Source organism: Perognathus longimembris, chromosome 15 (genome assembly GCF_023159225.1).
Source record: "Perognathus longimembris pacificus isolate PPM17 chromosome 15, ASM2315922v1, whole genome shotgun sequence".
In the NCBI taxonomy this organism is placed as follows: Eukaryota; Metazoa; Chordata; class Mammalia; order Rodentia; family Heteromyidae; genus Perognathus; species Perognathus longimembris.
The window spans coordinates 11,994,597-12,022,393 of record NC_063175.1 but is presented as its reverse complement, the minus strand read 5'-3'; the positions used below and the strand labels follow the sequence as shown (position 1 = coordinate 12,022,393).

The following is a 27,797-nucleotide window of genomic DNA, read 5'->3' as shown; positions in this document are numbered from 1 at the left end:
TGCCTCGTATACATGAAGCCCTGGGTTCGATTCCCCAGCACCACATATCTAGAAAACGGCCAGAAGAGGCGCTGTGGCTCAAGTGGCAGAGTGCTAGCCTTGAGCAAAAAGGAAGCCAGGGACAATGCTCAGGCCCTCAGTCCAAGCCCAGGACTGGCCAAAAAAACAAAACAACAACAAAATGTTTTTTGTTTTTTGTTTTGTTTTGTTTTGTTTTTTGTTTTGTTTTGCCATTCCTGGGGCTTGGACTCAGGGCCTGAGCATTGTCCCTGGCTTCCTTTTTGCTCAAGGCTAGCACTCTGCCACTTGAGCCACAGCGCCACTTCTGGCCGTTTTCTAGATATGTGGTGCTGGGGAATCGAACCCAGGGTTTCATGTACATGAGGCAAGCACTCCTGCCACTAGGCCATATTCCCAGCCCCTGTTAAAACATTTTGTTATTTGAAAGTTGCCTTGAAATAATGACAACAAAAATATTTCTAGTGAGGTCCCTGCACACTGGCATGCTGTTAAGTGCTTTACAAATCTCAGCAGTGCTGTTTACCTGTTTCAAGTATTAACAACCATCACAGGTGGGGGTGGTTCATGAGTCAGTGATGATACTTTGCTGTAACATTGACCTTTGAACCTGTGTAGGCTGTGTTAGGACCCACATATCTATAAACAGTGTGTTAAATTAATAGTGAGAATTTTTTGTTTTGGTTAAGAAATTTGTTTTTCCCTCTTCCCTAGGACTTGGGCTTGCCTTCAACTTGAATCCAGCTTTGACTATGATTGGCAAATATTTCTACAAGAAGCGACCATTGGCCAATGGACTGGCTATGGCAGGCAGCCCTGTGTTCCTCTCCACCTTGGCCCCTCTCAATCAGGCTTTCTTTGGTATCTTTGGCTGGAGAGGAAGCTTCCTAATTCTTGGGAGCCTTCTCCTGAACTGCTGCGTAGCTGGATCCTTAATGCGACCCATAGGGCCTAAGCCAGTGGAGGCAGAGAAAGTTAAGTCCAAAGAATCTCTTCAGGAAGTTGGAAAATCTGGTGCAAAAATAGGTGCAGGTGATGCACATACAGATCTTATAGGAGGAAACCCCAAACAGGAAAAACGATCCTTCTTCCAAATAATTAATAAATTCTTGGACTTGTCCCTGTTCACTCACAGAGGCTTTTTGCTCTATCTTTCTGGAAACGTGGTCATGTTTTTTGGACTCTTTACACCTTTGGTATTTCTTAGTAATTATGGGAAGAGTCAGCATTATTCCAGTGAGAAGTCAGCCTTCCTTCTTTCCATCCTGGCTTTTGTTGACATGGTAGCCAGGCCTTCCATGGGACTTGTGGCCAATACAAAATGGATAAGACCTCGAGTCCAGTATTTCTTCGCTGCTTCTGTTGTTGCCAATGGAGTGTGTCACTTGTTAGCACCTTTATCTGACAGCTACCTTGGGTTCTGTATCTATGCGGGATTCTTTGGCTTTGCCTTTGGGTGGCTCAGCTCCGTACTGTTTGAAACACTGATGGACCTCGTTGGACCCCAGAGGTTCTCCAGCGCTGTGGGCTTGGTGACCATCGTGGAATGCTGCCCTGTGCTCCTGGGACCACCGCTTTTAGGTACAGTATGATTCCTAGTTTCTATCATTGTTATAAAACCGGAGGACCCAATAGCATAGTAACAGAATGGTTGGTGGGAAGAACAAGTCTCTTATTGCTGTTTTTGTTTCTTTTTTTGTTTTGTGGTGTTGTGTGTGTGCCTGTCCTGGGGCTTTAGCTCAGGGCCTGGGCACTGTCCATTTGCATTTGCTTAGGACTAGTGCTCTGCCACTTGAGTCACAGCTCCTCTTCTGGCTTTTTGTTTAATTGGAGATTAAGTCTCATGGACTGTCTGGCTGACTTTGAACCATAATTCTCAATCTCAGCTTTCTGAGTAGGATTACAGCCATGAGTCTCCAGCACCCAGCTTGCAAGTTCCTCGTTTTTATAATTTGCTGCTGCACAATGCATGACACAACGTGACTCCTCAATTTGCAGAGCAGGGTTAGTTTGAACCAGAGCAAGCTGAGTGAGGAGGCTGAGATTGAATTTTGTAGAAAGATTACTTCACCTTTATGGTACTGGTGAAGAATTTAATAGTGGAGATAAGTTTTGTATTAGCTGTAATAGTGGTGGCAATGTAAGCCCACAGTGTGTCCTGCTCTGGGGTAGGACTAAGTTAACCCGAATTTTATAAGTGAAGACTTAGAGGCTTCAAAGATTGAAATAATTTGGCTAAGATTGCACAGTTTATAAATGAATATATTATATGAAGCCTATCCTGTAAGGTTATTAAATATTACTTTTACATCAAAAGGCTGGTCACGGTGGTGCACGTTTGTAATTCCAGTAGGCTCAGGCAGGAAGACACTTGACGACATAGTGAGACCCTCTCCTAAGTAAAAGAAAAAATAACGAATAGCCCCGCAAATAACATACTGAAAAAGTAATTTTATGTGGAGAGTAAATGTCCATTATAGAGATCAGGTCTGTAGCTGATCTTGCTGTCCTCCCAGCGCGCTCTGGTGCGTCTCCCCGCCCTGTCCGCGCTCCTCTTCGTCACACTACCACCCTTCCTCAGACTTGATTGCTATGCAGGCTGTTCTGAACAGTAGTAGTGTGGCTCCTGCGGTTTCAGTGACTTACACCTCTGCAGCTGCTCCTCGTTGTTCTCAGAGTAGTCATCAAATTCCTTGTGTGACTGTCTGGGCTCTACAGAGCCTGGCCCCCACCTGCCTCTGCAGCCTCATTTCCTACCACTACTCCAGCACCTTCCCTTCCCACCGCGTGCAGCACGCCTCCTCCACTGTACCTTTGCATTTCCTCTTAGCCTGGAGCTTCTTGCCAGCCCTTCTATCCAGACGATCCCCATCCTCCCACAGCACTCAGCTGCACATCCCAGCCTTATCCCAGGCGTGTTCAGAACTTGTGGGTGGTCTGCTCTTCTCCGCTGGAGTAGGACAGCTTACCTTATCCTCAGAGCCAGTGGACAGCAGAGATTCAGCAAGCACTGAGTCAGGAGACATATGGCTCCCATGAACACTGGTAATGGAGTGAAGAGTAGTCTTTCCCAGTGCATTCCTGTAGATACTAGGAAGATGAGATCTAATAAACATATGAAACAAAGCTTCCATGGCAAAGAAAAACAAAGGAAAACGTGTACCTGTAAGTTAAATAGGTTTCATTAGTGATAGCCTCAAGAAGACTTTAAGAGAAGGATGACTTCATTTCACTTTAGCACTGGGGTTATGCCCTGAAGCCAGACTTCTAAGCTAGTTCATTTACAAGCTTTGTGACCTTGGACCAGTCACTTTATGTCTCTGTCCTTCAGTTCTTACAGAAACCAATACAAGCTGTGTGCTGTGAGAGAGATTAAGGGCTTAGAATGGTGGGAAACTGGCTGTTCCAAGCACAGGGCAAGCACTCATTGGAACGCGGTGAAATGCTAGTGGAAAGAGTATTAGCCTTGGATAGCTGGAACACTTCAGTGGCTTTGGACAAGACTTCCAACTAAGCCTCTTTTGAGTATAAGTTTTAATGTTAGGTATTGAGAGTTGATTGCAGGTGATCTCCAAGTCTTTCCTAATTCAGATTTCCCCAGAGCTGCTTCCTCTCCCCTCCCCTTTTCCCTATGCCAATCCTGACACTTGAACTCAGGGCCTGGGCACTCACTGTCTCTGAACTTCTCAATGCTAGCTAGTGTTCTGCCAGCTCCACTTCTGGCTGTTTAATTGGAGATAAGAGTTTCCTGCTTGGGGGGCTGGGGATATGGCCTAGTGGCAAGAGAGCTCGCCTCATATACATGAGGCCCTGGGTTCGATTCCCCAGCACCACATATACAGAAAACGGCCAGAAGTGGTGCTGTGGCTCAAGTGGCAGAGTGCTAGTCTTGAGCAAAAGGAAACCAGGGACAGTGCTCAGGCCCTGAGTCCAAGGCCCAGGACTGGCAAAAAAAAAAAAAAAGAGTTTCCTGCTTGGGCTTCAAACCGCATTCCTCAGATCTCAGCCTCCTGAGTAGCTAGGATTACAGTCATGAGCTACCAGCACCCTGGAAGATTGTTTTTTGTTTGTTTGTTTTGTTTTCTTAAGTTGCTGAAAATAGAGCTCAAGGCTATCCAAAGTTGGTGAGAATATGTACTCAGAAGGTAGTTTTAAATATTCACTTTGATACTAATTTGAGTAGCCATCCTTCTTTGGGGTTCCTTCATTGTTATTTGGGAAAGGGTACCCTTGTTCACTTCCACAGGCAAAGCTATGCTCTTTATGTCTCTAGGTCGTCTCAATGACATATATGGAAATTACAAGTACACATACTGGGCATGCGGCATCATCTTAATCATTGCCGGAGTTTATCTCTTCATTGGCATGGGCATCAATTACCAACTTATGTCAAAAGAACAGAAAGCACAGGACAAGCAGAAAAAGGAAAGCAAAGAGGAGGAGACCAATGTAAATGTCGAGGAGAAGCCAAAAGAAGTCACGAAAGCAGCACAGTCTCCCCAGAAGAAAAGCACAGGAGACCCCACAGAGGAGGAGAGTCCCGTCTGATCGATCCATGGGCTGCGCATGGAAGGAGCAGTCATGACCCAAGACATGAGACAATATTCTGCTGGCCTATCCCAGTGGTGCTCAACACAGATAGCAGACACCTGATGTACACATCACATCGCAGGTGGTGTTGGTGGGCTTTTGTTCTATTCCTTACCAGTGCCTGGATTTAAAAGGTCATGTGCTCTGGTGAGGAAGGGTTTGGTACAGCTGTGGGAAAAGTCAGGCTTCTTTGTTTTTCTTTTTCCTTTCTTAGTTTGTTTTTCGTTTTAATCTTAATAGAGTCATGAAGATTGTAATATGTGCCTTAAGTTTTAGTCTTTAGATCTCTTTAGAGAGCCTTAACTTTTTAAATCATTCTGCTGAATTCGTCTATATTTTAAATGCCCCCCTTCAAAGGTAAAATAAGAACTAATTGAGGCAACTTAAATTTCATCTTGATTTGTCATGTGTGATATGTTGTCAGATATTGTTACTGGAACATACATGAATAGAAATATTGGTTTAAAAAATATTGGCTTTTAAAAATGCTAAGCTTTTTCTAGCATCAGTAGTTGCCTAATGTATGTGCCTGCTAGTTATATACTTAGGAAATTTTAAGCAAAAAAGCTCAATATGTTGGCTGCTCTAGCCACTTCATATTTATGAACCTCTTGGGTACCTTTCTTGAGATGCTTTATTAGAAGCCAAATGTTAGGTCAGTGTTTAAGTTACTACTTTTGCTTCACTGTTCCCAAGACATTTTGAGTGGTTGCCAATTATTGTCTTATTTGAAATCACTTGGTATTATTTTTCTCATTGTAAAAGCTAGTACACATGTTATATTTAATGTAGACATATTTCAAACAGCTGAAATTCAGCTTAGGATTTTCCAAAACCCTCATTATATTCTGAAACTACTGGAGAGAGAGAGAGAGAGAGAGAGAGAGAGAGAGAGAGAGAGAGAGAGAGAGTGTGTGTGTGTGTGTGTGTGTGTGATTTTGGTTTTTTAGTGGTGCTGGGGATTGAACCCAGAGCTAAGCAAGTGTTCTACAACTGAGTCACAGCCAGCCCTCTGGGAATCCCCACCATACTCCTCCACACCCCTAGAACTTTTCCTCTTGACTTTTGGTGGTTCCATTTACCTTTGCTTCAAGCTTAGAGCTGCAGGCAATATATTCTGTGTGAACTGATGTGTGTGGTGTGGGTTTTTTTTTTTAATGCTTTTTTCCCCCGAATTTAGGGGGCCAGAAAAATTTGGCCTTAGGCAAACCAATAAAAGTAAAATTGGAAGGAAAGTTGCTAAGTGTACTGCCTTTCTATACAAAGTTCCTCTTCCTCACCCCCTTTTCCTTAAAGGGTTAAAAAATAAACATGTAATGCTTAGTAATTATCAGACATATACTTATCATTTACCTGGAATACAGGAAAATGGATTTAGTATAAGAAAAGGTGGGAGAATGGACCAGAATCAAGCTGTAAATATTTTTTAACCTGATACCTTCTAAATTGAGGCAGAATGGTACAGATGTCAATGAATTATATGCAATGTGTTTAAAATACCACTGTAATTGACAGGGTCAAATAATAGATTTAAAACTTTGTAAGAGACTGATCTTCCAAATAAAACATTTTATTTTTAGAAAATACTTTTCCAGTTTTTTTTAAAGAAAATATTGTGTGCCTTCATTTTTATTATCAAGCTGCTAAACACAGTTCAGTTGATACGCTTGAGGCTTTTCTTTATGACTTTGGTGTTGATTTTTCTCCTTTCACCTTGCTTTAAGACAAGCAAGGGTGCCCGAGGGACCCAGAACAGGGACGAGAAGATACCAGGACCAGTTCCCGTTATGGTCTCAGCCGCAGATGCAGGAGAAGCCGGCAGGGAGAAGCCTGCACAGAGAACTGCAGGCCTGACCCCATCGAGCTCTTGTGTAACCTTTGTGTACAGATCTTTCCTTCTATAAAAATGAAGATTACTGGGCTGGGAATGTGGCTTAGCGGTAGAGTGCTTGCCTAGTAGCATTCATGAAGACCTGGGTTCAATTCCTTATCATCACATCAACAGAAAAGGCCAGAAGTGGCACTGTGGCTCAAGTGGTAAAGAGAAGCCTTGAGCAAAAGGAAGCCGGGGACAGTGTTGAGGCCCTGAGTTCAAGCCTCAAGACTGGCAAAAAAAAAAAAAAAAAAGATTACCACTAGCAAGAGAATGTAAGTAATGGAACTGCAATAATAAAGACAAATAAGGCAAGAGCATGTATACCTAGAAAGAATGAGGCCTTGAGTTCAAATCCCAAAACCTTCCCTCCGAATAAGGCTTATTTTTGCTCAGTCACAGAGCCTGTCCCAACCATACTGGCTCAGCTAAGGAATCCCAGGTTTTGAGGTACAAATTCATGAATCACAGTCCTCAGAAGGCTGAAAGCTGGAAGTAAATTTTTTATTCATATAATTTTATTATTATTGAGGTGTTGTACAGAGAAGTTGCCATGCCATAAGTCAGGTAATGAGTATATTTCTTTTTTTGGACAATGTCACCCTTCCTTTGCTTTTCCCCTGGGAAGTAAACTTGAGACAGGTCTTGCTATTTTATCTAGATTGGCCTTGAACTAGCAATCCTTGTCTTAGCTGCTTCCCAAGTGCTGGGATTATAAATTTCCCCAGCTCTGGAACTGATGGGTGTTTTGTTGTTTTGGTGGGGAGCAGGGACACGGATTTAGGGCTTCACACTTTGGCTTGGGTTTTTTTTCTTTTGGTCAGTCCTGGGCCTTGGACTCAGGGCCTGAGCACCTTCCCTGGCTTCTTCCCGCTCAAGGCTAGCACTCTGCCACCTGAGCCACAGCGCCCCTTCTGGCTGTTTTCCATATATGTGGCACTAGGGAATTGAACCAAGAGCTTCATGTGTAGGAGGCAAGCCCAAGGCTTGGGTTTTCTACTACTCGGCCACATCTCCACTTCTGGCTTTTGGGTGGCTCGTTGGAATAAAGGGTTTCACAGGCTTTTCTTCCTGGGCTGGCTTTGCAGATCTTGGCCTCCTGAGTAGCCAGGATTGTAGATTTGAGCCACCATTGTGCTGCCAGAACTAAATTTTTTATTAAGAGATTATTGTATTAAGAGATTATTTTGGCTTTGGTGCTGGGTATTGAACTAAGGACACTCTTATCACTGAACTACACACCTTCAGCCCTAAGGATTTTTAAACCAAGCTCAGTTTCAGTACCAGCCAGCACAAAAAGTCAACATAGCAGCTCTCTGCCTTCTCTTCCTTGTTCCTGATTGGCTAATCATTTGAGTTATAAATTAATTTTAGAAGCAGTGGGCTTTTTGATCTTTTCTGGTTATCTCTGAGTTTATTTACTTGAAGTTCTGTTTCCGCTCACACGGTTTTAGTGGCAGCTTTGGGAAGAGAGGTATGCATGCAGACCTACTTTCCTTTTTGCTGACCCATGCCCTCAGCTAGGTAGGTGTCTGTGGTAGGAGACTACTTAGTACACTCTGAAACAGGCTCCCAGGTCATAATGGGAAAATTATTTAAAGAAACCAATAAGGTTGAACTATGAAAGATTCTTGTAAATCAGACCATGTTATAGTCAGATCTATTAAAATTTAGGTTATCTTAATTAGCCAAGTACATTAATTATTCAGGAAAGGATAGTAAATTTTAGTTTTTATTTTTAGTCATACTGTGTAATCCTTTGGATTCTTGTCTAAGTTTAGTGATTTGTATCATGGCTGTATATATCAGGAACAAAATGGCTGGACATTGGTGGCTCGTGCCTATAAATCCTAGTTACTCAGAAGGCTGAGATCTGAGGACCATTGTTTGAAGCCAGACCAGGTAGGAAAGTTCATGAGACTCATCTCCAATTAACCAGCAAAAAGCCACAAGTGGAGCTGTGGCTCCAGTGGTAAAGTGTTAGTATTGGGCAAAAGGCTCAGAGGCAGCGCCAGGTTCTGAGTTCAAGCCCCAGGATTGGCTGGCGCACACACACGAAAGTAATAAGGGAAAGGGAGAGGAGAGAAATGGCTAATGATTTTTATATGAATTGATTTATTGAGTTGTATTGAACTTGGGTATTAGATGTATGTATGTGTGAAAAACCTTAGTATCTGTGTTTTGTCTTGCCTAGCAGATGGCATGAAGTGTAACGAACTTAATCATCAGTGCAAATGTAGCCCCTCCCCCGCCACCACACACTTGCAACATTACTTCCTTTAATAATCAAGCCCAGACACTTGCCCAGAAGATATGAAGAAAGAAGTTAATGATAGACTTGACTACGATCACTCAGCCCTTGCCTGGAAATAACAACTCCAGCTTGCCTGGCTTGCTCAGATGTGCACGATCAGGCCAAGCTGCTTCAGGGTTTCAGAGCATCTCAGCCAGTGGAGATGAGAGGGAGGGTTCTGAGTACCTCACTCCTGAAATGCATTCATGCCTGGCCAATACATTTACCTCTGAGCACTTAGAAACTATGGTGAGAGTCTGAGAGTGTGTGTGTGTGTGTGTGTGTGTGTATACATGTGTATGTGGTACATACGTGTGTGGTGTGCACATGTATTAAGACTTGAACTCAGACTTTGAGTTGGCTTTTGCACTCAAGGCTGGTGCTCTTCCATTGAGCCATATCTCCACTTCAGTCCTTTTGTTGTTGTTTATTTGGAGATGAGAGGCTTTTGGATTTGTCTCCTAGGCAAGCTTTGAGCTGTGAAACTTAAGATTTTTGTCTCCTGAGTAGCTGGGATTGTAGGCGTCAGCCACCACCATCCAGTTGAAAGTATCTTGGGGTAGGGGGGCAATGGGGAGGGGGTGGTCCTAGAATTTGAACTCAGGTCCTGGGCACTGTCTCAGAGGGATTTGTTTCTTTGTTTTCCACTCAAGTGCTCTACCACTTGAGTTACAGCTCCAGTTCTGGCTTTTTGCTGGTTCACAGGCGATCAGTCTCACAGATTTTTGAATAGTGATCCTCAGATCTCAGTCTCCTGCGTAGCTAGGATTACAGGTGTGAGCCACTGGTGCCAGGCGGCTTGCAAGTTTCTCTCAGGGTGAAGAGCATTGACTTTGTGCTGGTTCATACCCTGACTGGCCTAAATAATTCGGCCATCGCTAGCAAAATCACAGCTGCTGGTTCATGGAGCAGATGAGCTGCGTGGGTTCAAGTGGACCTGTGTGTGAGTGATCTCACATTCCTTTGCTGCCCTGAGCATCGTTAATAATTAGATAATGATAATTGTTAATAATTCCCACCCTTAGCGTTGTAGTGAAGGCTAGTGATGTGTGGCTGCCGTGTTAGTTAAGCAAGAGCTTGATATCTTGCCATCCAAAAACATAAAAGAAAAATGTGTGGGGTCACACTAGGCTCCCTCCCCCAGTTCTCACAAGATAGTATTTGCATGGGAGATTGGATTCAGGGCCTGGAGTTTGCTATGCAGGGGGCTCTACCACTTGAGCCATACCCTCAGCCCTTTTGCTGTATTTTTTAGAGAGGGTCTTGGCATCTTGCCTGTGGCTTACCTCCCACATAACTGATTACAGGAATGTGTCACCACTCCTACCTAGCCTACCTACAGTGACTCTGAAAGACTATTAGCTAAAAAAAAATTTTTCCAGTCCTAGGGCTTGAACTCAGAACCTTCATGCTGTCCCTGAGCCTCTTTGTGCTCAAGGCTAGCACTCTACCACTAGAGCCACAACACCACTTCTGGCTCTTTCTAAGTAAGATATTGGAGATAAGAGTCTCACAAGCTTTTCTGCTTAGGATGGCTTTGAACCATGATCCTCAGGTCTTAGCCTCCTGAGTAGCCAGGATTACAGGCATGAGCCACTAATTCCTGGCAGAATGATCAATTTTTTAATGCCTGTACTGGGGCCTGTACTTAGGACTGTCCACTCTTGAGTCTCAGGGACTTTTCTGCCCAGCTGGCTTCAAACAATGATCCTCAGAAATGTTTATTACATATATAAATTTTAGCCTTTTGTACTTGAATAGATGAAACCAGCAGCTTAGCACTTGGCTAAAACATGTATGTCTGCTCCTTGAATGATGTAGACTTGAGTCCCAAAGCCCTGGTTCTCAACTGTACACTTACTCCATGGGGAAAAAAAGATGCCCTACTCAAGAGGCTGAACCTTACCCCCATACTTCCATTTTTAAGAAGAAATACAATCAGTAATTAATTCAGGCTAAAATTCCCTGTCTTTAGCAGTATCCTTAAATGGCAATTAAAACATTGGACAATCATTTTTTAAAATACTTCTCTGCTATATCAGTGACATGATGTAAATGACAAAACTACCAGTTGGGTAAGGAAGGAGTAAGTTTTTGTGTTGAGCAGTTTTCAGATGCGTATCAAGTACAATGAAACATTTTCTTCCCTAAAGTTTTCCAAATTTTAGAATTCAAGGAAGTTTATTTATCTTGGAATTTACCAGTTTCTTTAAGTGTGTGTTAGTAAGTTTAAATGATAGTTATTAAGTCCTTGTGATGTCAATGGCAGTGTTAAGTAAAGGGCAGTACCAGCTAACATGTTCTGAGTGAGGAGATGTGACTTCTGTGTGTTCCTGCACATTTAACTCAGGAGCTCAAACATACTCTACCTTTAGTTCACATACCCTGAGCCAAGTAACTGTGTGTGTGTGTGTGTGTGTGTGTGTGTGTGTGTGCTGCTAATGGGCTTGAACTCTTTTCTCTTGATTGACTTCTCACTCATGGCTGGCACTACTGCTTGAGCCACACCTCCAGTCCAACATTTTGCTTGTGAATCTCTCAGACTTTCTGTCCAGACTCTTAATGTTGATCCTCAGATCTCATCCTGCTAAACTGCTAAGATTAAAGGCACGCGCCACCAGGGCCCAGCTGCAAAGTGACTTTTTCTTACTAAATGTTTCCTTTTCTTACTGTGATAGTTTCAGACTTATTTAGCAGTGTGACATCCTGAACATGCTAGAACGCTTAGCATTGAACTATGTCCCTAAGTCAAAGAAAATTTAAGTGTTCTCCACATACAACTGGATTACGAGTGAAAAAAAAATAATACATTTAATGTGAGAGAAAATGAAACCCATAATTAGTTTTTGTTTTGTTTTGTGCTCCAAGAGTTGCAGGGGTACCTGGAAGGTGGGATGGAGCGTGAGCACTGTGGAGTTGAGTCATCCTCCTGGCACTGAGTCCGGGTTCATGGGACCGCAGGCCACCTGGGCAGCACTTCCTTCCTGCCGCCAGGGGACTTGGAGACCGCGTTCCTGTGGTTCCCTCTCTCAGCGTGTCCGCTGTGGGTGAATGGTTAACTCTGGAAGCCAGAGGGCCAGTGCGCATGCAGCTCCCAGGTTGTGGTTGGAGAAGCAGGTCTGCCTGAGATGAGCGTGAGGCTGAGTCGGGGCTCAGTGCGCTAGCTCCAGGGTTCACACGCAGGCACCATGAAACAAGAAGGGGCAGGGGATTTACTTTTTTTTCCCCTTTGAGTCCAGGTTCAAATATCTGTATGGCTCAGGCTGGCCTGGAGTTTATGATTATCTTGCTTCGGCTTCTTGAATTCTAGAAGTGCATGCACACATGTACCACCGCACCCGTCTCCCAGGCACTGGAGAACTAAAGAGCGTCACATCTTCCATTCTGCCTTTTCATTTTTACATTCTAGTTTTTATTTTTTTCTCATGTATGTGTGTTTTTGTGTGTGTGTGTGTGTGTGTGTGTGTGTGTGTGTGTGTGTGTGGTGCGTGCTACTTTCATACTTCAGCTTTTCCTACTCACAGCTGGCTTCTTCTTGACTCATGCCTTCAGTTCAGCTTTTTTGCTGATTAATTGGGCAGACTATTCTCAAGAACCAAGATCCAGGTGTGCACAACCAGCATTGGCCTCCAGCTATTCTTTGTAAATCATACATTAAGGTGGAGATGAACAATGGTCTGCTTCATGTCAGCTACACAGTACTTTTTGTGTGCCACTCTGTTGAGTGGAAGGGATTTAACAGGAATGATTGATATGCAGTTCCTAACATCTGCAGTGGCAGACACTAGAAACCCAACTGGGAGGGATGGCATAGGACACAACCTATCCCAACCTTGTGGGAGAGCATAGAAGGACCAACATCCTGTTGAGGGCATAGCAGGTTTTTTTGTTTTGTTTTTTTGGGGCTTGGACTCGGCCTGAGCACTGTCCCTGGCTTCTTTTTGCTCAAGGCTAGCACTCTGCCACTTGAGCCACAGCGCCGCTTCTGGCCATTTTCTGTATATGTGGTGCTGGGGAATCGAACCCAGGGCCTCATGTATATGAGGCAGGCACTCTTGCCACTAGGCCATATCCTCAGCCCCAGCATAGCAGTTTTAACAATGTGAATCTGCTTGAATATTCTAAGATGCAGTGGAGCAAGTCAGTTAAGTCACCAAGAACAGAACAGCTGGCAATCCCATAGCCAATCAGTTTACAAGGCATCTCCAATAAATTCTACCCTCTGACCCATGCAAAATCCTAGGGCCTATCATTCAAAGTTTCATAGGCCTTCCCACTTGTCAGAAGCGCTCAGAATAAAGAGCTTTAGCTGCTACAGAGCTGAAGGTTGGTTTGGATCAAAGCTTTGGGAATAGATAGGAATGAAAGATGCCAAATTGTGGGTGATCTCCAAGAGGAATAATAACAAGCCAGTCACTGAAAAGAGTCCCTAAGAAAGTCTATCCCCAACAAATTTGCCATCTAATTTATGATCCTTTTCCTTGGCTGTGAAATTCATAATGTGATTTTCTTCACTTTGTGGATTTCCTTTCCTAATATGCTTTACTGATTGAAAAATTAAAGCTTGGCATTTCTGCAAGTGGCTAGAAGTATTAAGAGGATCAGAAGGGGATCTGGACTGAGATTACAAGTCACCTGTTATGCTCACAATCTGCATAATGACCAAGAACTCCATGGCTGGTGTTCTCTGATTTTTCTTTCCTTCTTTAATTTTTTTTGGGGGAGGGCCAATTATGGGGCTTGAACTCGGGGCCTGAGCTTTTGTTCTCAAGGCTGGTGCTGTGCCTCTTGAGCCACAGCTCCACTCTCAACTTTTATAAGAGTCTCACAGACTTTCCTGTCCAGGCTGGCTTCAAATCTCTGATCTAAGCCTCCTGAGTAGCTTGGATTTCAGATGTAAGATAATGCCTGGCTTTTTAAGTCAAAAGACTTAAACCACCCTAAAAGTAGGAAGAAAAGAGCTTGAGTGGGCTGGGAATGTGGCTTAGTGGTAGAGTGCTTGCCTTGCATGCGTGAAGCCCTGGGTTCCATTCCCCAGCACCACATACACAGAAAAGGCCAGAAGTGGCGCTGTGGCTCAAGTGTCAGAGTGCTAGCCTTGAGCAAAAGAGGCCAGGGACAATGCTCAGGCCCTGAGTCCAAGCCCGGGGACTGGCAAAAAGCAAAAGAGCGTGAGTGCCTTTGGTGTTTGCTTATTCATATGCTTTTTCAAATGAAAACTGGAGGGACTTCAGAAAACTCTTCCCCTTTTCAATTTCTAGTGCCATCTTGTTTCTCAGTTGCCAAGAATCAGTAAACTAGCCTGGGCCAGTTCCTGAGCTAGGCATGTTGGGGACATCTGTGTATCTTCTGACCTTTCTTACCCCGGGCTATCACTTGCCAATTCCTGTGGATTCAACCACTCGCTCCTCTCCATCCCTCCTTTCCCTTGCAGTGGACTTGGTTTCTGGTAGCCTCCCTGACTTCTTCTCACTGTCCACTTGGTTTCTTCATAAGTTTTATTTATTTATTTATTTTTTGCCAGTCCTAGACCTTGGACTCAGGGCCTGAGCACTGTCCCTGGCTTCTTTTTGCTCAAGGCTAGCACTCTGCCACTTGAGCCACAGCGCCACTTCTGGCCGTTTTCTAGATATGTGGTGCTGGAGAATCGAACCCAGGGCTTCATGTATACGAGGCAAGCTCTCTTGCCACTAGGCCATATTCCCAGCCCTCTTTATAAGTTTTAGAAAGCAAGAAACAGAGGGAATGGCAGCTGTTACCTGTTGCCTTTATTCATGCTGAGCTGGTGGATACACGGGTTATGTCATTCAGTGACTAAGCCTGTTACCTACTTTCAATCCTGCCTCAACACTATAGCCAGAAATGATGGATCAGTCCCTTCCTCCTTCCCTCCCTCCCTGCGTTCCTATTGTGGTGAATTTGAACTTAAGTCCTCACAGTTGCTAGTCTGATACCCTACATTCAAGACTACTCCCTAAACATTTCTCTAAAAGTGCAACTCTCTCAGCTTTGTAACCAAAAAAACTGATCTTCGAGCTGGGCGCCAGTGGCTCATGCTGTAATCCTAGCTACTCAGATGAGGATTGTGGTTCAAAGCCAGCCTGGGCAGGAAAGTCAGTGAGACTTTATCGTCAATCACACACAAAAAAGCCGTAGGTGGAGCTGTGGCTCAAGTGGGAGAGGGCCAGCCTTGGGCGAAAAGGCTCAAGGACAGCAGGCAGGCTCTTGAGCTCAAGTCCCAGGACTGGCTCCCCCTCCTCCGCCATAGCCTTATGCAACTTTTATAGCTTCAAACAAAATCAATACAGGTAACATAAAATCCATGTCTAATCATGACATTCTTTGGCTTGAAATTATAATTTGAGGATAAAGTCCAAACTTCCCAGCCTGTGAGACCTTCCCCATTCAGTCCTCAGCCCCTGCCCTGATTTCTACCCTGACAGGATAGCTCAGTTCCTAAGTTCAGGGCCTGTTCTAGACTATCCCACACTTTCCTGTCTCCCTACCTGGGAACCTGTTCCTGGAGACCCTTCCCTCCTCCGCAGCAGCCCCACCCTTCCTAGCACCACACTGCATGGTAACGTCTGCTTCTGAGTGCCTTCCACATTAGATGAGAAGGAAGAACATGGCAGAGGCTTGAGATGGCTTCTGATTTTGAAGAAACTTCAGTAGGAGGTAACATTTAAGTAGAGAAAGGTAGGGCTGTTTTGATACTGGGGTTTGAACTCAAGGCTTGGCAGTGTCCCTTGGCTTTCTCAATCATGGCTGGTGCAATACCACTTAAGCCACGGCTCCACTTCAGGCTTTTTGATGGCTTATTGGCGATAAGGAAAGGAGTCTCACAAACTTTCCTGCCTGGGCTGGCTTTGAACTGTGATCCTCAGGTCTCAGCCTCCCGAGCAGATTGGATCACAGGTGTGTGAGCCATTGGCTCCTGACTGATGAGATTGCATTTCTCCCTGAGAAAAGTTTCTGTGGCTGGCAAGCTCTGTGCCAGGCCCTGGGGTGGCCTTTCTACTCCAGAAGTGTTCAGTTGGGAGCAATAAAAGGAAATAGTTGCAACACAGGGTGAGCAGGCCCTCAAAGTCCATAAGCCAAACCTCCCCAGTACATAAGAAATAGTGGGAAGATGGAGAGCTCATGGGCCTGTGGGCTGTGGTATAGGAAAAGCAGCATATTTTTCTCTCACATTCAACACAGATTTCTGTGGTTGAAAGTCAACCACTCTCCCTACCCCCCACCCCCACCGCCAGCAATCTCTGTTCCTCAGTTCCCACAGATAGCTACCTAATGCCCACTCCAAAGAACTGGCAAGTTACAGGTCCCTACATCACCCACAACTTCTGTCAGACTTGGCTTAAAAAAATGTCAGGACCCAGGTGGCCCACACCTGTAATCCTAGCTATTCAGGAGGCTGAGACCTGAGGGTTGAGGCTCAAAGCTAGCCTGGGCAGGAAAGTCTGAGACTCTTAACTCCAATTGACAAGCGAAGGGGCTGGGAATATGGCCTAGTGGCAAGAGTGCTTGCCTTGTATACGTGAAGCCCTGGGTTCAATCCTCAGCACCACATATATAGAAAATGGCCAGAAGTGGCGCTGTGGCTCAAGTGGCAGAGTGCTAGCCTTGACCAAAAAAAGAAGCCAGGGGCAGTGCTCAGGCCCTGAGTCCAAGGCCCAGCCCAGGACTGGCCAAAAGAAAAAAGCGAAAAGGCAAAAATAGAGCTGTGATTCAAGTGGTAGAATGCCAGCAGCCTTTAGTGAAAAAGCTCAGGGACAGCACCGAGCTCTGAGTTCAAGACCCAGTACTGGTGCACACGCGCACACACACACACACACACACACACACACACACACACACGAAAAGAAAATAAAAAGCCAAATTCCTGAGATAGCTTAAGCATAAAAGGAAAATGCTCCCTTAAATTTGAAAACAAAAATTAAAAGAAAGTGTAAATTCATAAGCTAGGCATGGGAGTACAGGCTCTAATGCCAGCATTCCAGAGGCTGCGGGAGTGGGAGGTAGTAGGCTACATATCAAGACCTTGTTTCAAAAAAGGGGGGAAAAAATCTGATAGGAGTTGATTATAATGCAATCAACAAGTAATTTTATTATTTCTTTGGCATACAATATTTCAATGTAATAACCAGGAAAAAGTATGACTCAATATTATATCAGGAGTTTTTTTTGCTTGTTTGTTTGTTTGTTTGTTTTTTGGCCAGTCCTGGGGCTTGGACTCAGGGCCTGAGCACTGTCCCTGGCTTCTTTTTGCTCAAGGCTAGCACTCAGCCACTGAGCCACAGCGCCCCTTCTGGCCATTTTCTATATATGTGGTGCTGGGGAATTGAACCCAGGGCTTCAGGTATACAAGGCAAGCACTCTTGCCACTAGGCCATATTCCCAGCCCTATATCAGGAGTTTTACAACAAATATAACTTAGAGGTTTAGCATCATTTATTATAAGACATTACTCCCATATAAATCAACTTTTAAAACAAGCCTGATTATTTTAATACCACTCCGAAAGTGAGGACTGGGCTGGGTGAGGGGTAGCTCGGTGGAGCATTTGTTTAGTAGCTAAAGCAGGAAGCCCTGGGTTAAATTCCAAGACCAAGGAAAAAACCAACCAGCCAACAAGAAAATGGAAAAAAGGGAGAAGGAAGAGGGGGTGGGGAGATAAAACAGGATGTATTTTTTAGCTCAAAGTCCCTCTCTGGAGGAATCCTAAAGTTAATTCAAGGTCAAGAAAAAGACAATTTCGAATCTGATTTTGAGCCCTAGTAGTAAAGCCCATGAGACTCCAATTAATGAGCAGCCAAAAGTAGAGTTGTGGCTCAAGTGGTTGAATGCCAACGTTGACTAAGAAAGCCAAGCAAGAGCTTGACACACTGACTTCAAGCCCCAGCACACACACACACACACACACACACACACACACACACACCAGACACACACTGACTTCAAGCCTCAGCGCACACACACACACACACACACACACACACACACACACCAGACTTCTAAAAGCCCAGTGGAAAAGAAACATTTTACTTAAGATACTGAGTTTTGTTCTATTGCACAGGCTGTCCTCAAGTAATCCTGCTACCCCAGCCTCTCTGCCGGGGCTACAGGCACGCAGCACGGAGCCCTGTTACAGTACTTTTGTAGAGAAGCCAGGCCCTCCGCCCTTGCATTGAGAAATCACCGGGCCTCTTGCATCTGTGGCAATCTGTAGCCAGTACCAGGAAAACTTAAGGACATTCCAACACTTAATCTTTCTTCCAGAAATTCCCCTTTTGGGACCCTCGGAGGGGACTTTGAAATGACTTATCAATAATTAAAAGGAAAAAAGAAAGTAAGGCAATTGATAAGGACAGAGAAAGGAGGGCAGGTCACACACGGGACTGCCTCACTGGCACTGCCAGCACTTGAGAAGTAGCCACTGAGAGCCTTGTCAGATACCCCAGCCCACCAGCCCCACCTGAGTTATTACTTGGCGGAAACTGAACTTGGAGGTCCCTCCCATGCCCTCCCCTCCCCTCCCCTTTTCTTTCTAGCAATACCTACTGGAGATTGAACCCAGGGCCTCATGCTTGCTAGGCGAGTGCTTATCACTTGAGACCCTCCACCCCCCAGTTCCTTTTTTGTAGGGTTTTTTTTTGGGGGGGGGGATTATATGTGTAGCTGAACTCATGGCCTCGGTGCTATCCCGTAGCTTTGCCTTTCAAGGCCATTTCATGCCTTTTGAGGACACAAGGTGTTGCCCCTCTTGCTATCTTTTTGCCCCAGGCATCCCATCTGGGTCAGCCTAGCTGTGGCTTCTCCCTGGGTCTCCAGAAGGTTCAGATACCAGGGACCCCTGCATGGGACCTGTCTGCACTGTGCCAGCCCCTGCCTTAGAACCTGTGGAGCTGTCTTCCTCCGTAGGACCCAGTGTCCGATGTCCCACGGGTCTTGAGTAGATGGAGGGTGAGGTCTCCAGGTTGTTTACCAGAGGACCTATCAGCCACGCTCAGGTGGCAAGCTGGGTGACTTGATAGGAGGCCGGACGGAGCTTCCAGAGGAGCTGGGCTGGGAAGGGAGGGAGGAGCCCCGGCTGCCGCAGGCACTGCCCAGGCCCAGGTTACACCCAGGTGGCTGTGGTCCAAGGAGAGGCCTGGCCTCTCTGCTCCCAGGGCTGGTGAGGACACGGCATACATTGGTAAGCAAGATCGCCCATCTGTGTGACCTTGCTTGTCAGAGGGACCCGGAGCAGTGGCAAGGCTGCCCTGTCACCCTGTTTGCCACACTCGGTGTGAGGGGAGGGGCTGCACCGGCCCCTCGGGAGTGGCCTGGGACATTGGGATTGTTGCTCTCTGCCTCGAGGCTCGGGGCCAGGGTGGCCTCGGCGCTCCTGGGCCGGAGTCTGACCGTGCGCAGTGTGATTCCTGCTGGCTTGTGCCCAGTGCCCGCCAGGCAGCACCTGGAGGAAACGGGGCTTCAGTCCTCCTTCCTGCCTTTCTTGCTGCGTGCCCTCCATGTCTGACCTGGGAGGTGCCCCAGAGAACAAGACAAGTCTGTAGCCTACAGCCATGGACCACAGAAGAGAAAACAAATTGATAGATATAGAAACAAAAAAGAAACAAGAGCTGTCCTCAAGGCCTGGGCACCCCAGGGCTGTGCTGGCCGGGGGTCGTCCAGCTCTGTCCAGGGTGGGAGAGTTGGGGAGGCCCAGGACCACCATCCCAGGAGGGCTGACGCGGGCCTTGCAGGAGAGAACAAGAAATGAACCAAACGAGGCAGAAAAGAGCAAGAAATGTGTGTGAGGTTGTGTGTCTTCACCTCAAGATACATACTGTTGTGCCAAGTCGCGAAACCACCACCAAGAAGACCACCGAGACTCAGACGTTCCGAAATGCAAAAGCAAGGCAAGGCTTTATTTAAGCGAGCTGCAACTCGGGCCTTGTCCTACCCACTGACACAGCGGAGGTTAGGAGGGAGCCTCGAGCTGTGATTACACAGGGCTTATAAAGGCAAAGAATAGTTACAACAATCAGGTGTTCAAGCAAGCAAGATTAGGATACAGGTACAAATCTGATTGGCTCAGGGTTCTATTCTAGGGGTGGTCAGAGTTAAGCATTCCCAGTGGTTAGAGTTCTAGACCGACTGGGCCCTAATGGGCTTGTCCTGGGTTTGCTCACAGGGCCTGCTTATCTCAGGTTCGCGTGGTAAAGTGGGGTTCACGTGGTAAAGTGGAGCCTAACTTCAAAGTCTGGCACCTCATTTCCCCCTTTTTCTTTTTGGTACCTTGGGCGCCAATCATGGCTCCATTCTGTCCATTCCAATGGCTTGCATGTCTAGGGGATGATATAGAGGTAAGGCATGGGCCAGTAGGGCCCAAAGTAGTATCCGAAAATAACTCTGGTCCCTCAGTTTTAAAGGGGGGCTGATGGGTGAAGATCATCCATCTTCTGTAACTTCTTCAGGCTGACTCAGGGGCGTTGACCTTACCTAGCCAGGAACCTATAACCTTACCAAGGGACTGCAGGATTACTGCAAACTGAAAATTAACTTTCAGCTATACAGACTTACCATTAGCTGTATAGTATTTAGTATCCAAATGTAAGCAACAAAATAATACATAAACTTCTCAGCTGTGCTCTAAGGGTCGGGTGGCTATACCCGTATTCCTGAGCAAGCCCAAAACTACCTAAAATAAGGGAGTCACCTCCCTTTGGAGTGAGCTGCCAAAATAACATCAACACTAGCCAGGGTAGTAAGGAAAGACGGCAAAAAGAAAGTTATAACAATGTTCAGTTTAACTTTCTTTTCTTGAGGCGAAGGTGAAGCGGCTGAGTCGGGTGCTTGGAGACCTCCCATGTTTCCACCACAGTAGTTGTCATCCAGGGCAAAGATGTCAGCCGGCCTGGCGTGGAAGCAATGAACCCAAGTGGCGGGTTCCTTCTACTGTGGTTCTAAGGATTTCAGTCCCCTGCTCTGAATAAATGGGGGGTAGGGACAGAAGCAGAATCATATAATGCCTTAAGTTGGGGTCACATATTCTTGTGCACGATCTGCAAATAATTGAGTTTACACAAAAATTCAGCATCATCCAAATCAGCAAGCAATTCAGTCTGAAGGCTAGAGATAATGGGCGGGGGGTACCCGTACATTATTTCAAAAGGAGTAAAGCCAAGCTGATAGGGAGAATTTCTTACTCTAAGCAGAAGGAGTGACACCCAGTCTGCGCCAGTCTCTAAGGCCAGTTTAGTTAAGGTTTCTTTTAGAGTCCGATTCATTCTCTCTACCTGTCCTGAACTCTGGGGTCTATAAGCACAATGCAATTTCCAATCCGTCCCCAGTGCAGTGGCTACTCCCTGACTTATTTTTGAGACGAAGGCCGGTCCATTGTCCGACCCAGTGGTGGATGGGAAGCCATACCTGGGTAGGATTTCTTCCAGGATCTTCTTAGCCACTACATCCACAGTCTCATGCTTTGTTGGATAGGCTTCAACCCATCCTGAAAAGGTGTCTACAAAAACTAGCAAATATTTGTAATTTCTGTGAAATCTACTTCCCAATACACACCTGGCCTATTCCCACAGAGGCGAGCTCCTTTAGTAATCTGTTGATTGGGGGCATTGGCAAGCTGACAGGCCTTGAAATTTTTAACAATATCTTCAATAAGTTGATCTCCTTGTCTAATTTTCACATTGGAGTGTCGGAGCAAGTCCTGCATTTTTCGGGTTCCCATGTGAGAAGCTCAGTGGATTCTCTTAAGGATCCCCTTACCCAACCCTTGTGGCAGGATAAGTTTCCCTTCACAAGTTTTCTACCAGTCATTGTTTCCTTCTCTGTCCAGGGGTTTTGTGGGCCATGGGAATTTTCTTTATCCACTCCAAGCCTTCTTGGGAATCCTGGGACACAGGTGGCAAAGCTCATGGCCCTGGGTCTACTAAAGTCTGTTCCCAGGAACTCTCACTTGTCTGGCTGATTTAGGCACAGGGCTTTTCAGCACAGTCTACGTGCATCTGACAGCCAACGCTTGCTCTCTTTTAATATGAAGCCCAGATGGGTGACTTCAGGTTTATAAATTTGTGCCTTTTAACATTCTAGTTTGTAAAAGCATTTTCCTGGCTGGCTAGGGAACTGATCTCTGATGACCTAAAAAGTAACTTTTGCAGGCCTTTAACAGATCTCAATCAGGACACAATCTCAGGTCTACAAGCTTTCTTTCCTAAACAGATGTATCAGCTTAAAATGCGGGGCGTTGAGATTTTAATCTATCCTCTCATTTGACAAACTTACCCTTACTAACCACTATCACAGATGACTGGCAAGTTCCTGCCCAGTAGACAGACATGGGCATTGGAAAGGCATGCTTACGAACTATTCTTCTAGGACTTCCCGGCTTTGATTAACTTTTGAAAGGCCAAACAGGCGTGACTATAGGATCTGACACCATCTCTGCCATCCAAGCAGTGGCTTACTGCCTCTGGATGCTCCATCACTTTTGTCCCAGGAGGAGTGACTTTCCACTGGACTTGGACTCAGGGCCTGAGTGCTGTCCCCCAGCTCTCCAGCTCAAGACTAGCACCCTACCACTTTGAGCTCCACACAACTCCGTTCCCAGCACTCTGCTGGCTGATTAGAGACAAGTCTCTCATGGGGACCTTTCTCTGCCCGGGCTGGCTTTGAACCGCAGATTTCAGATCAGTGAGTCTTACAAGAGGCCACTTTACTCCAATTATAAGCAACAAGGTGGTCCACACAGAAGTAGTTTTTTTTTTTTTTTTTGCCAGTCCTGGGGCTTGGACTCAGGGCCTGAGCACTGTAGCTGGCTTCTTTTTTTTTTTTCTCAAGGCTAGCACTCTGCCACTTGAGCCACAGCGCCACTTCTGGCCATTTTCTGTATATGCGGTGCTGGGGAATTGAACCCAGGGCCTCATGTATATGAGGCAAGCACTCTTGCCACTAGGCCATATCCCCAGACCCCCCCCCCCCCCAAGTAGTTTTTAACCATGCTCTCTTACCTGGAACTTATTAAGGGCCAGTATTAGATCTTGACAAACTTATAGGAATCACCTGTGCTTCTCTGTGGGCCTGCTGGAAACTGTTACAAAAAAACTACAAAGAAGCTGGAATGGCAATTAAACATTTTGGTAGCCATAATTCTCCTTTTCTCACTTTGCAATAATTATTTAGGACAATTTTACTTCCAAATTTCTTATCTAGAAGTGTATTCTTGATTTCCAAAGCCTTTTTAACACTAACACAACACTTTAGCTTTTATCTGCATTGGAAAAACTGAAGCTCACAGGTATTCTGAAACCAGGTGCTGCCCTTTGCCTATGGGCTGCTTGTTTCAAAAAAGCCTCTTTTTTTTTTCTTCAGTCCCAGTTACTGCATGGCATGAAGACCTTTGAATTTTTCCTTAATGTAAGAATTACAATTAGAAATACTTATCCATTCAGCTTTCCAATATATTAGTGAGAAACATTGGCCCATTTTGCCATTTCTTCCTACATACATAGAGTTAGTGAGAGTTTACTTCTATCCCCATTAGTTTAGTATATATATATATATATATATATATATATATATATATATATATATCCTTTTAAATCCAAATTTCTGACAATTAGCTCTGATTTTTTTGTTGTTGTTGTGTTTTTTTTTTTTTTTTTTTTTTGGCCAGTCCTGGGCCTTGGACTCAGGGCCTGAGCACTGTCCCTGGCTTCTTCCCGCTCAAGGCTAGCACTCTGCCTCTTGAGCCATAGCGCCGCTTCTGGCCATTTTCTGTATATGTGGTGCTGGGGAATCGAACCTAGGGCCTCGTGTATCCGAGGCAGGCACTCTTGCCACTAGGCTATATCCCCAGCCCCCAGCTCTGATTTTTTTAAACAATTTTTTTTATCTACAGTTCCTCTTTAAAACAATGCACTAATCCTTTAAAGCATTTGGTAATGTCCAAACTTGATGACCATTTGAATTTAAACTTAAACTTAGTTTTGCATCATACTGCAGTCTTGAACATGTTCACACTCACACATGCACACACACATACATTTTCAAAAGATCTTAAAGCACGCTGAATAAGCATTGGCCGTAAATTTTAAGACAAAAACCTTTATCAAATGATTTTAGCATTCTCCAGCCTCATTTTCCAGGGCTTGATAGTTTTAGTAAAACATTTTTAGTCTTAGTAAAACATTTTAGCACACCAAACAATTTTCTGCTTAAGAAGGCTGGGTGGGGGTCCCCCTAGAGTTCTTTTTTGCAGACACTCTCACTGATTGACTGATTGTGGACTGTCACCTGTCCATCTTTCCAGTGAGCTAAAGTCAAGTCCAGGGGAGTAGAAGGAACGTTCCCCATCATCTGTTTGTCAGTCAGGCACAGCGCAAGAAAGAAACACACAATAATCACAGGCACAAAGACCAGACAACACTTACAGACAGACTTAGGGAGCCGCAGCTTACAGGTTCGACTGTGTCTCTCCTGCCCCTGTGAGGGGGCAGACCACACAGTCTCACTGTGTCTCTCCTGCCCCTATGAGGGGGAAGACCACACAGTCTCACTGTGTCTCTCCTGCCCCTGTGAGGGGGCAGACCACACAGTCTTGAGGCTCTCTCTCTCCCGTTCCTGTGTAGGAGCAGACCAGACAACCCCGAATATAGAGTGGACTGGATGGGCACCCGTTAGAAGGGCCTCCTGGTCCAGTCCTTCAGGTTCAGGGGGCTAGTGGGAAGCCTGAGCCCCCTGTGGAGGGCTTGAGGTGTCCTCCAGGACTGCCCATATGAGCGTGTCCACTCCGGCTGGTCCTTCACTACCTACAGGTTCAGATTCAGGCAGCTGGCCAAAACAGAAAACAAAACTACAAATCACACAGACACACAGAATGAACAGCGCTATTTTCTTACCTTCGGAGTCTGGGGTCTCGGGGGGGGGGGGGGGCGGTCTCTGGGGCCATCCCGGATGAGCCCCCAAATGTTGTGCCAAGTCGCGAAACCACCACCAAGACCACCGAGACTCAGACATTCCGAAATGCAAAAGCAAGGCAAGGCTTTATTTAAGCGAGCTGCAACTAGGGCCTCGTCCTACCCACTGACACAGCAGAGGTTAGGAAGGAGCCTCGAGCTGTGATTACACAGGGCTTATAAAGGCAAAGAACAAAGTTACAACAATCAGGTGTTCAAGCAAGCAAGATTAGGATACAGGTACAAATCTGATTGGCTCAGGGTTCTATTCTAGGGGTGGTCAAAGTTAAGCATTCCCAGTGGTTAGAGTTCTAGACCGACTGGGCCCTAATGGGCTTGTCCTGGGTTTGCTCACAGGGCCTGCTTATCTCAGGTTCATGTGGTAAAGTGGGGTTCACGTGGTAAAGTGGGGTTCACGTGGTAAAGTGGGGCCTGACTTCAAAGTCTGGCACTTTAATACAACCCTGTGGCTGGGTGTGATAGTGTAACATTGAGGTCAGATCTGGCCAGCGCCATCACTGGCTGTTGAGGGGAGTCAGATTGACTCCATCTCAGATTAGTTAAAGAGCAAAAGCTGACTCCATCTTCACTAAGATCTCCCCGCCCTACCAGGGAAGTCCCCCTTCCCTGTGATGAGATTGTGTAAACTGCTTGGCCACCTGAGTTGTGGAAGGTTCAAGGTTAAACCTGTGCCCTCCTGTGAGTAGGCGTATGAGCCTGTATCATGTGAGCCCCACCAAATCTGTGCACCAATTCTAACTAGAATGATAGGTTGGTTCAAACATACTGTGAGACAGACTGTAACTCCACTGGCCACCTGCGTGTGACCTGGCATGCTCTGTAAGTGTTGTGTCCTCATTGGCCACCTGCGTGTGGCAGGTTTGACTGTGTGATGTTTGCCTTTATAACCAGGCCTGGAAGGCCGCACGGGGTCGCAGTTTCAGCTCCCGAGTCTGGGCTGCGACCCTGGCCGGTCGGTTCGCTTATTACTTCCCCAATAAATCCATCCTTTTATCATCTTTTTGCTGGAGACTGAGTGGTGGACTCTAGGAGGAACCACCAGGAATCCCCTCCCTTGAGGATATCTGGACCAGGTTCCCTACATCATAGCCTGGCGCTCTGTAATGATGGAACCTCCAGAGTGGCGGAAACTCCTTTTGCCTCCTGAAAATGTCTCAATCACAGTTTTGGTTTTGAAATCATGGCCACCACTTCCTAAACAGCCGAAGGCCATGCAGCCTCTCCGCCAGAGGAGGAGGAAATCTTTCTACCCTACTCAACCCCCTCTTGTATCCGCCCTCGGGAGCCTGTTGACCTCTCCCCAGGGAGTCAGATCAAGACCTCTTGAGCCCATCTCAGCTCTGGCTCTTCAAATGGGGAGGCTGGGGGAAGGGACAGGAGAGAGATTTGCCCCTGGGCCCTCCAAAGTAGGGATCTCCATTCTCCCCATTATAGTCCCACTTAGACAGGTGGGACCCCCTGAAGAGGGTCAGGTTCACCCTTATGAGGTTCATGTCCCCTTCACTTCTAATGATCTATTAAATTGGAAACAGCAGAACCCTCCCTTCTCAAAGCCTCAGGCACTAACCTCTTTGTTAGAAACTCTCTTTGTGACTCACTGACCCACCTGGGCTGATGTTCAGCAACTCTTGGACATCCTCCTCACCACTGAGGAGAAAGACAGGATTCTCTGAGAAGCCAAGAAGCTGGTCCCAGGAGACAACAGCAGGCCATCAGAAGACCCCCTTGAGATAGAGGAAGCCCTGCCCTCCCGGAATCCGGACTGGAACCCGAATTCGTCGGCAGGTAGGGAGCAGCTAAAGGTTTATCGCCAGACTATTCTGGGCGGTCTCTGGGCTGCTGGAAAGCACCCTATGAATTTGGCTAAGATAGGGGAAGTAAGACAGGAAATGGATGAGTCCCCAGCAGCCTATTTAGAAAGGCTTCTTGATGCTTACCGTACTTATACTCCTATAGATCCAGAGGCTGAAGAATATAAAAAAAGCAATTAATGTAGCATTTGTGGGACAGGCAGCTCTGGACATTAGAAAGAAGATTCAGAAAATTGAAGGGTTTGAAGGAAGGAATTTGTGGGAGTTAGTGGAGATTGCCACCCAAGTTTTTGGCAACAGGGATTCTACAGAAGAGAGACAGGTTAGGAGAATGGCTAAGATTTTTGCTCTCTCTCAGGAGGAACAGAAGAGGAAAACAGGCTCTGAGCCCCGTGAGAGGAGACCAGGGAGAAGAGGAAGTAGGGAAAGAATGTGGAAGTTAGAGATGGGTCAGTGTGGCTACTGTAAGGGGAAAGGGCATTGGAGAGAAGAATGCCCAAAGAGAAGGGAAGCCAAAGCACTGGCCTTGGATGATTGATAGAGTCAGGGCTCTCCCCTCCCAGAGCCCAGGGTAACTCTAAAAGTGGAGGGAAAACCAGTCAGATTCTTAGTGGACACTGGAGCAGACATGTCAGTTTTAAAGCAGGCCTTAGGGCCGATGGCCAACCAAAAGACGAAAGTACAAGGGGCCACAGGATCTAAAACTTATCAATAGACTACAAGTCAAACAGTGGATTTGGGCAAAGGAACTGTGACCCATTCCTTTTTAGTAAAGCCCGAGTGTCCATACCCCTTGTTGGGGAGAGACCTATTACACAAATTGGAAGCACAAATCAAGTTTGAGTTGGCGCAGATTAAAGTTGACTTGAGACCCCCACGGGAGAACCAGACACTAAAGCTATCACTGCCAATAGCCCAGGAATACGTTCTGCACCAGGCCAATGAAAACAGTCACCCTCTCAAACTCCTCCAGGAGCTCCAAGAGAGGTTTCCCCAAGTGTGGACGGAAACCAACCCCCCAGGCCTAGCTGTCCAACAGAGCCCAGTGCTGATCCAGCTGAGGGCTTCTGCTGAGTCTGTGAGAGTGAGACAGTACCCATGGCCTCAGAAGCAAGAGAGGGATCAGGGTCCGTATCAACCACCTCCAACAAACGAGGATACTGGTCCTGTGCCAGTCGCCTTGGAATACACCACTCCTTCCTGTGAAGAAGGCAGATGACTAGAGGCTGGTGCAAGAC

General features: G+C 46.0%; 1 protein-coding gene and 1 long non-coding RNA gene across 3 annotated transcripts in view; both read left to right on the top strand.

Moving 5' to 3' along the window:
* The window catches only part of LOC125363802 (monocarboxylate transporter 1), a 28,804-nt gene extending 23,337 nt beyond the window's left edge, over positions 1-5,467 (top strand). For both annotated transcript variants that reach the window (XM_048363069.1, XM_048363070.1), the window contains exons 4-5: positions 733-1,599; positions 4,292-5,467. In XM_048363069.1, coding sequence (XP_048219026.1) covers positions 733-1,599; positions 4,292-4,566 — 1,142 coding nt within the window. In that variant the 3' untranslated portion in view covers positions 4,567-5,467. The remainder of the gene's footprint in view (positions 1-732; positions 1,600-4,291) is intronic.
* Positions 5,468-16,624: 11,157 nt separating this feature from the next.
* Positions 16,625-17,424, top strand: LOC125363803. The gene is made up of 2 exons (XR_007213351.1): positions 16,625-16,951; positions 17,190-17,424. It is a non-coding gene; the product is annotated as an uncharacterized LOC125363803 (long non-coding RNA).
* The last annotated feature ends 10,373 nt before the right edge of the window (positions 17,425-27,797 follow it).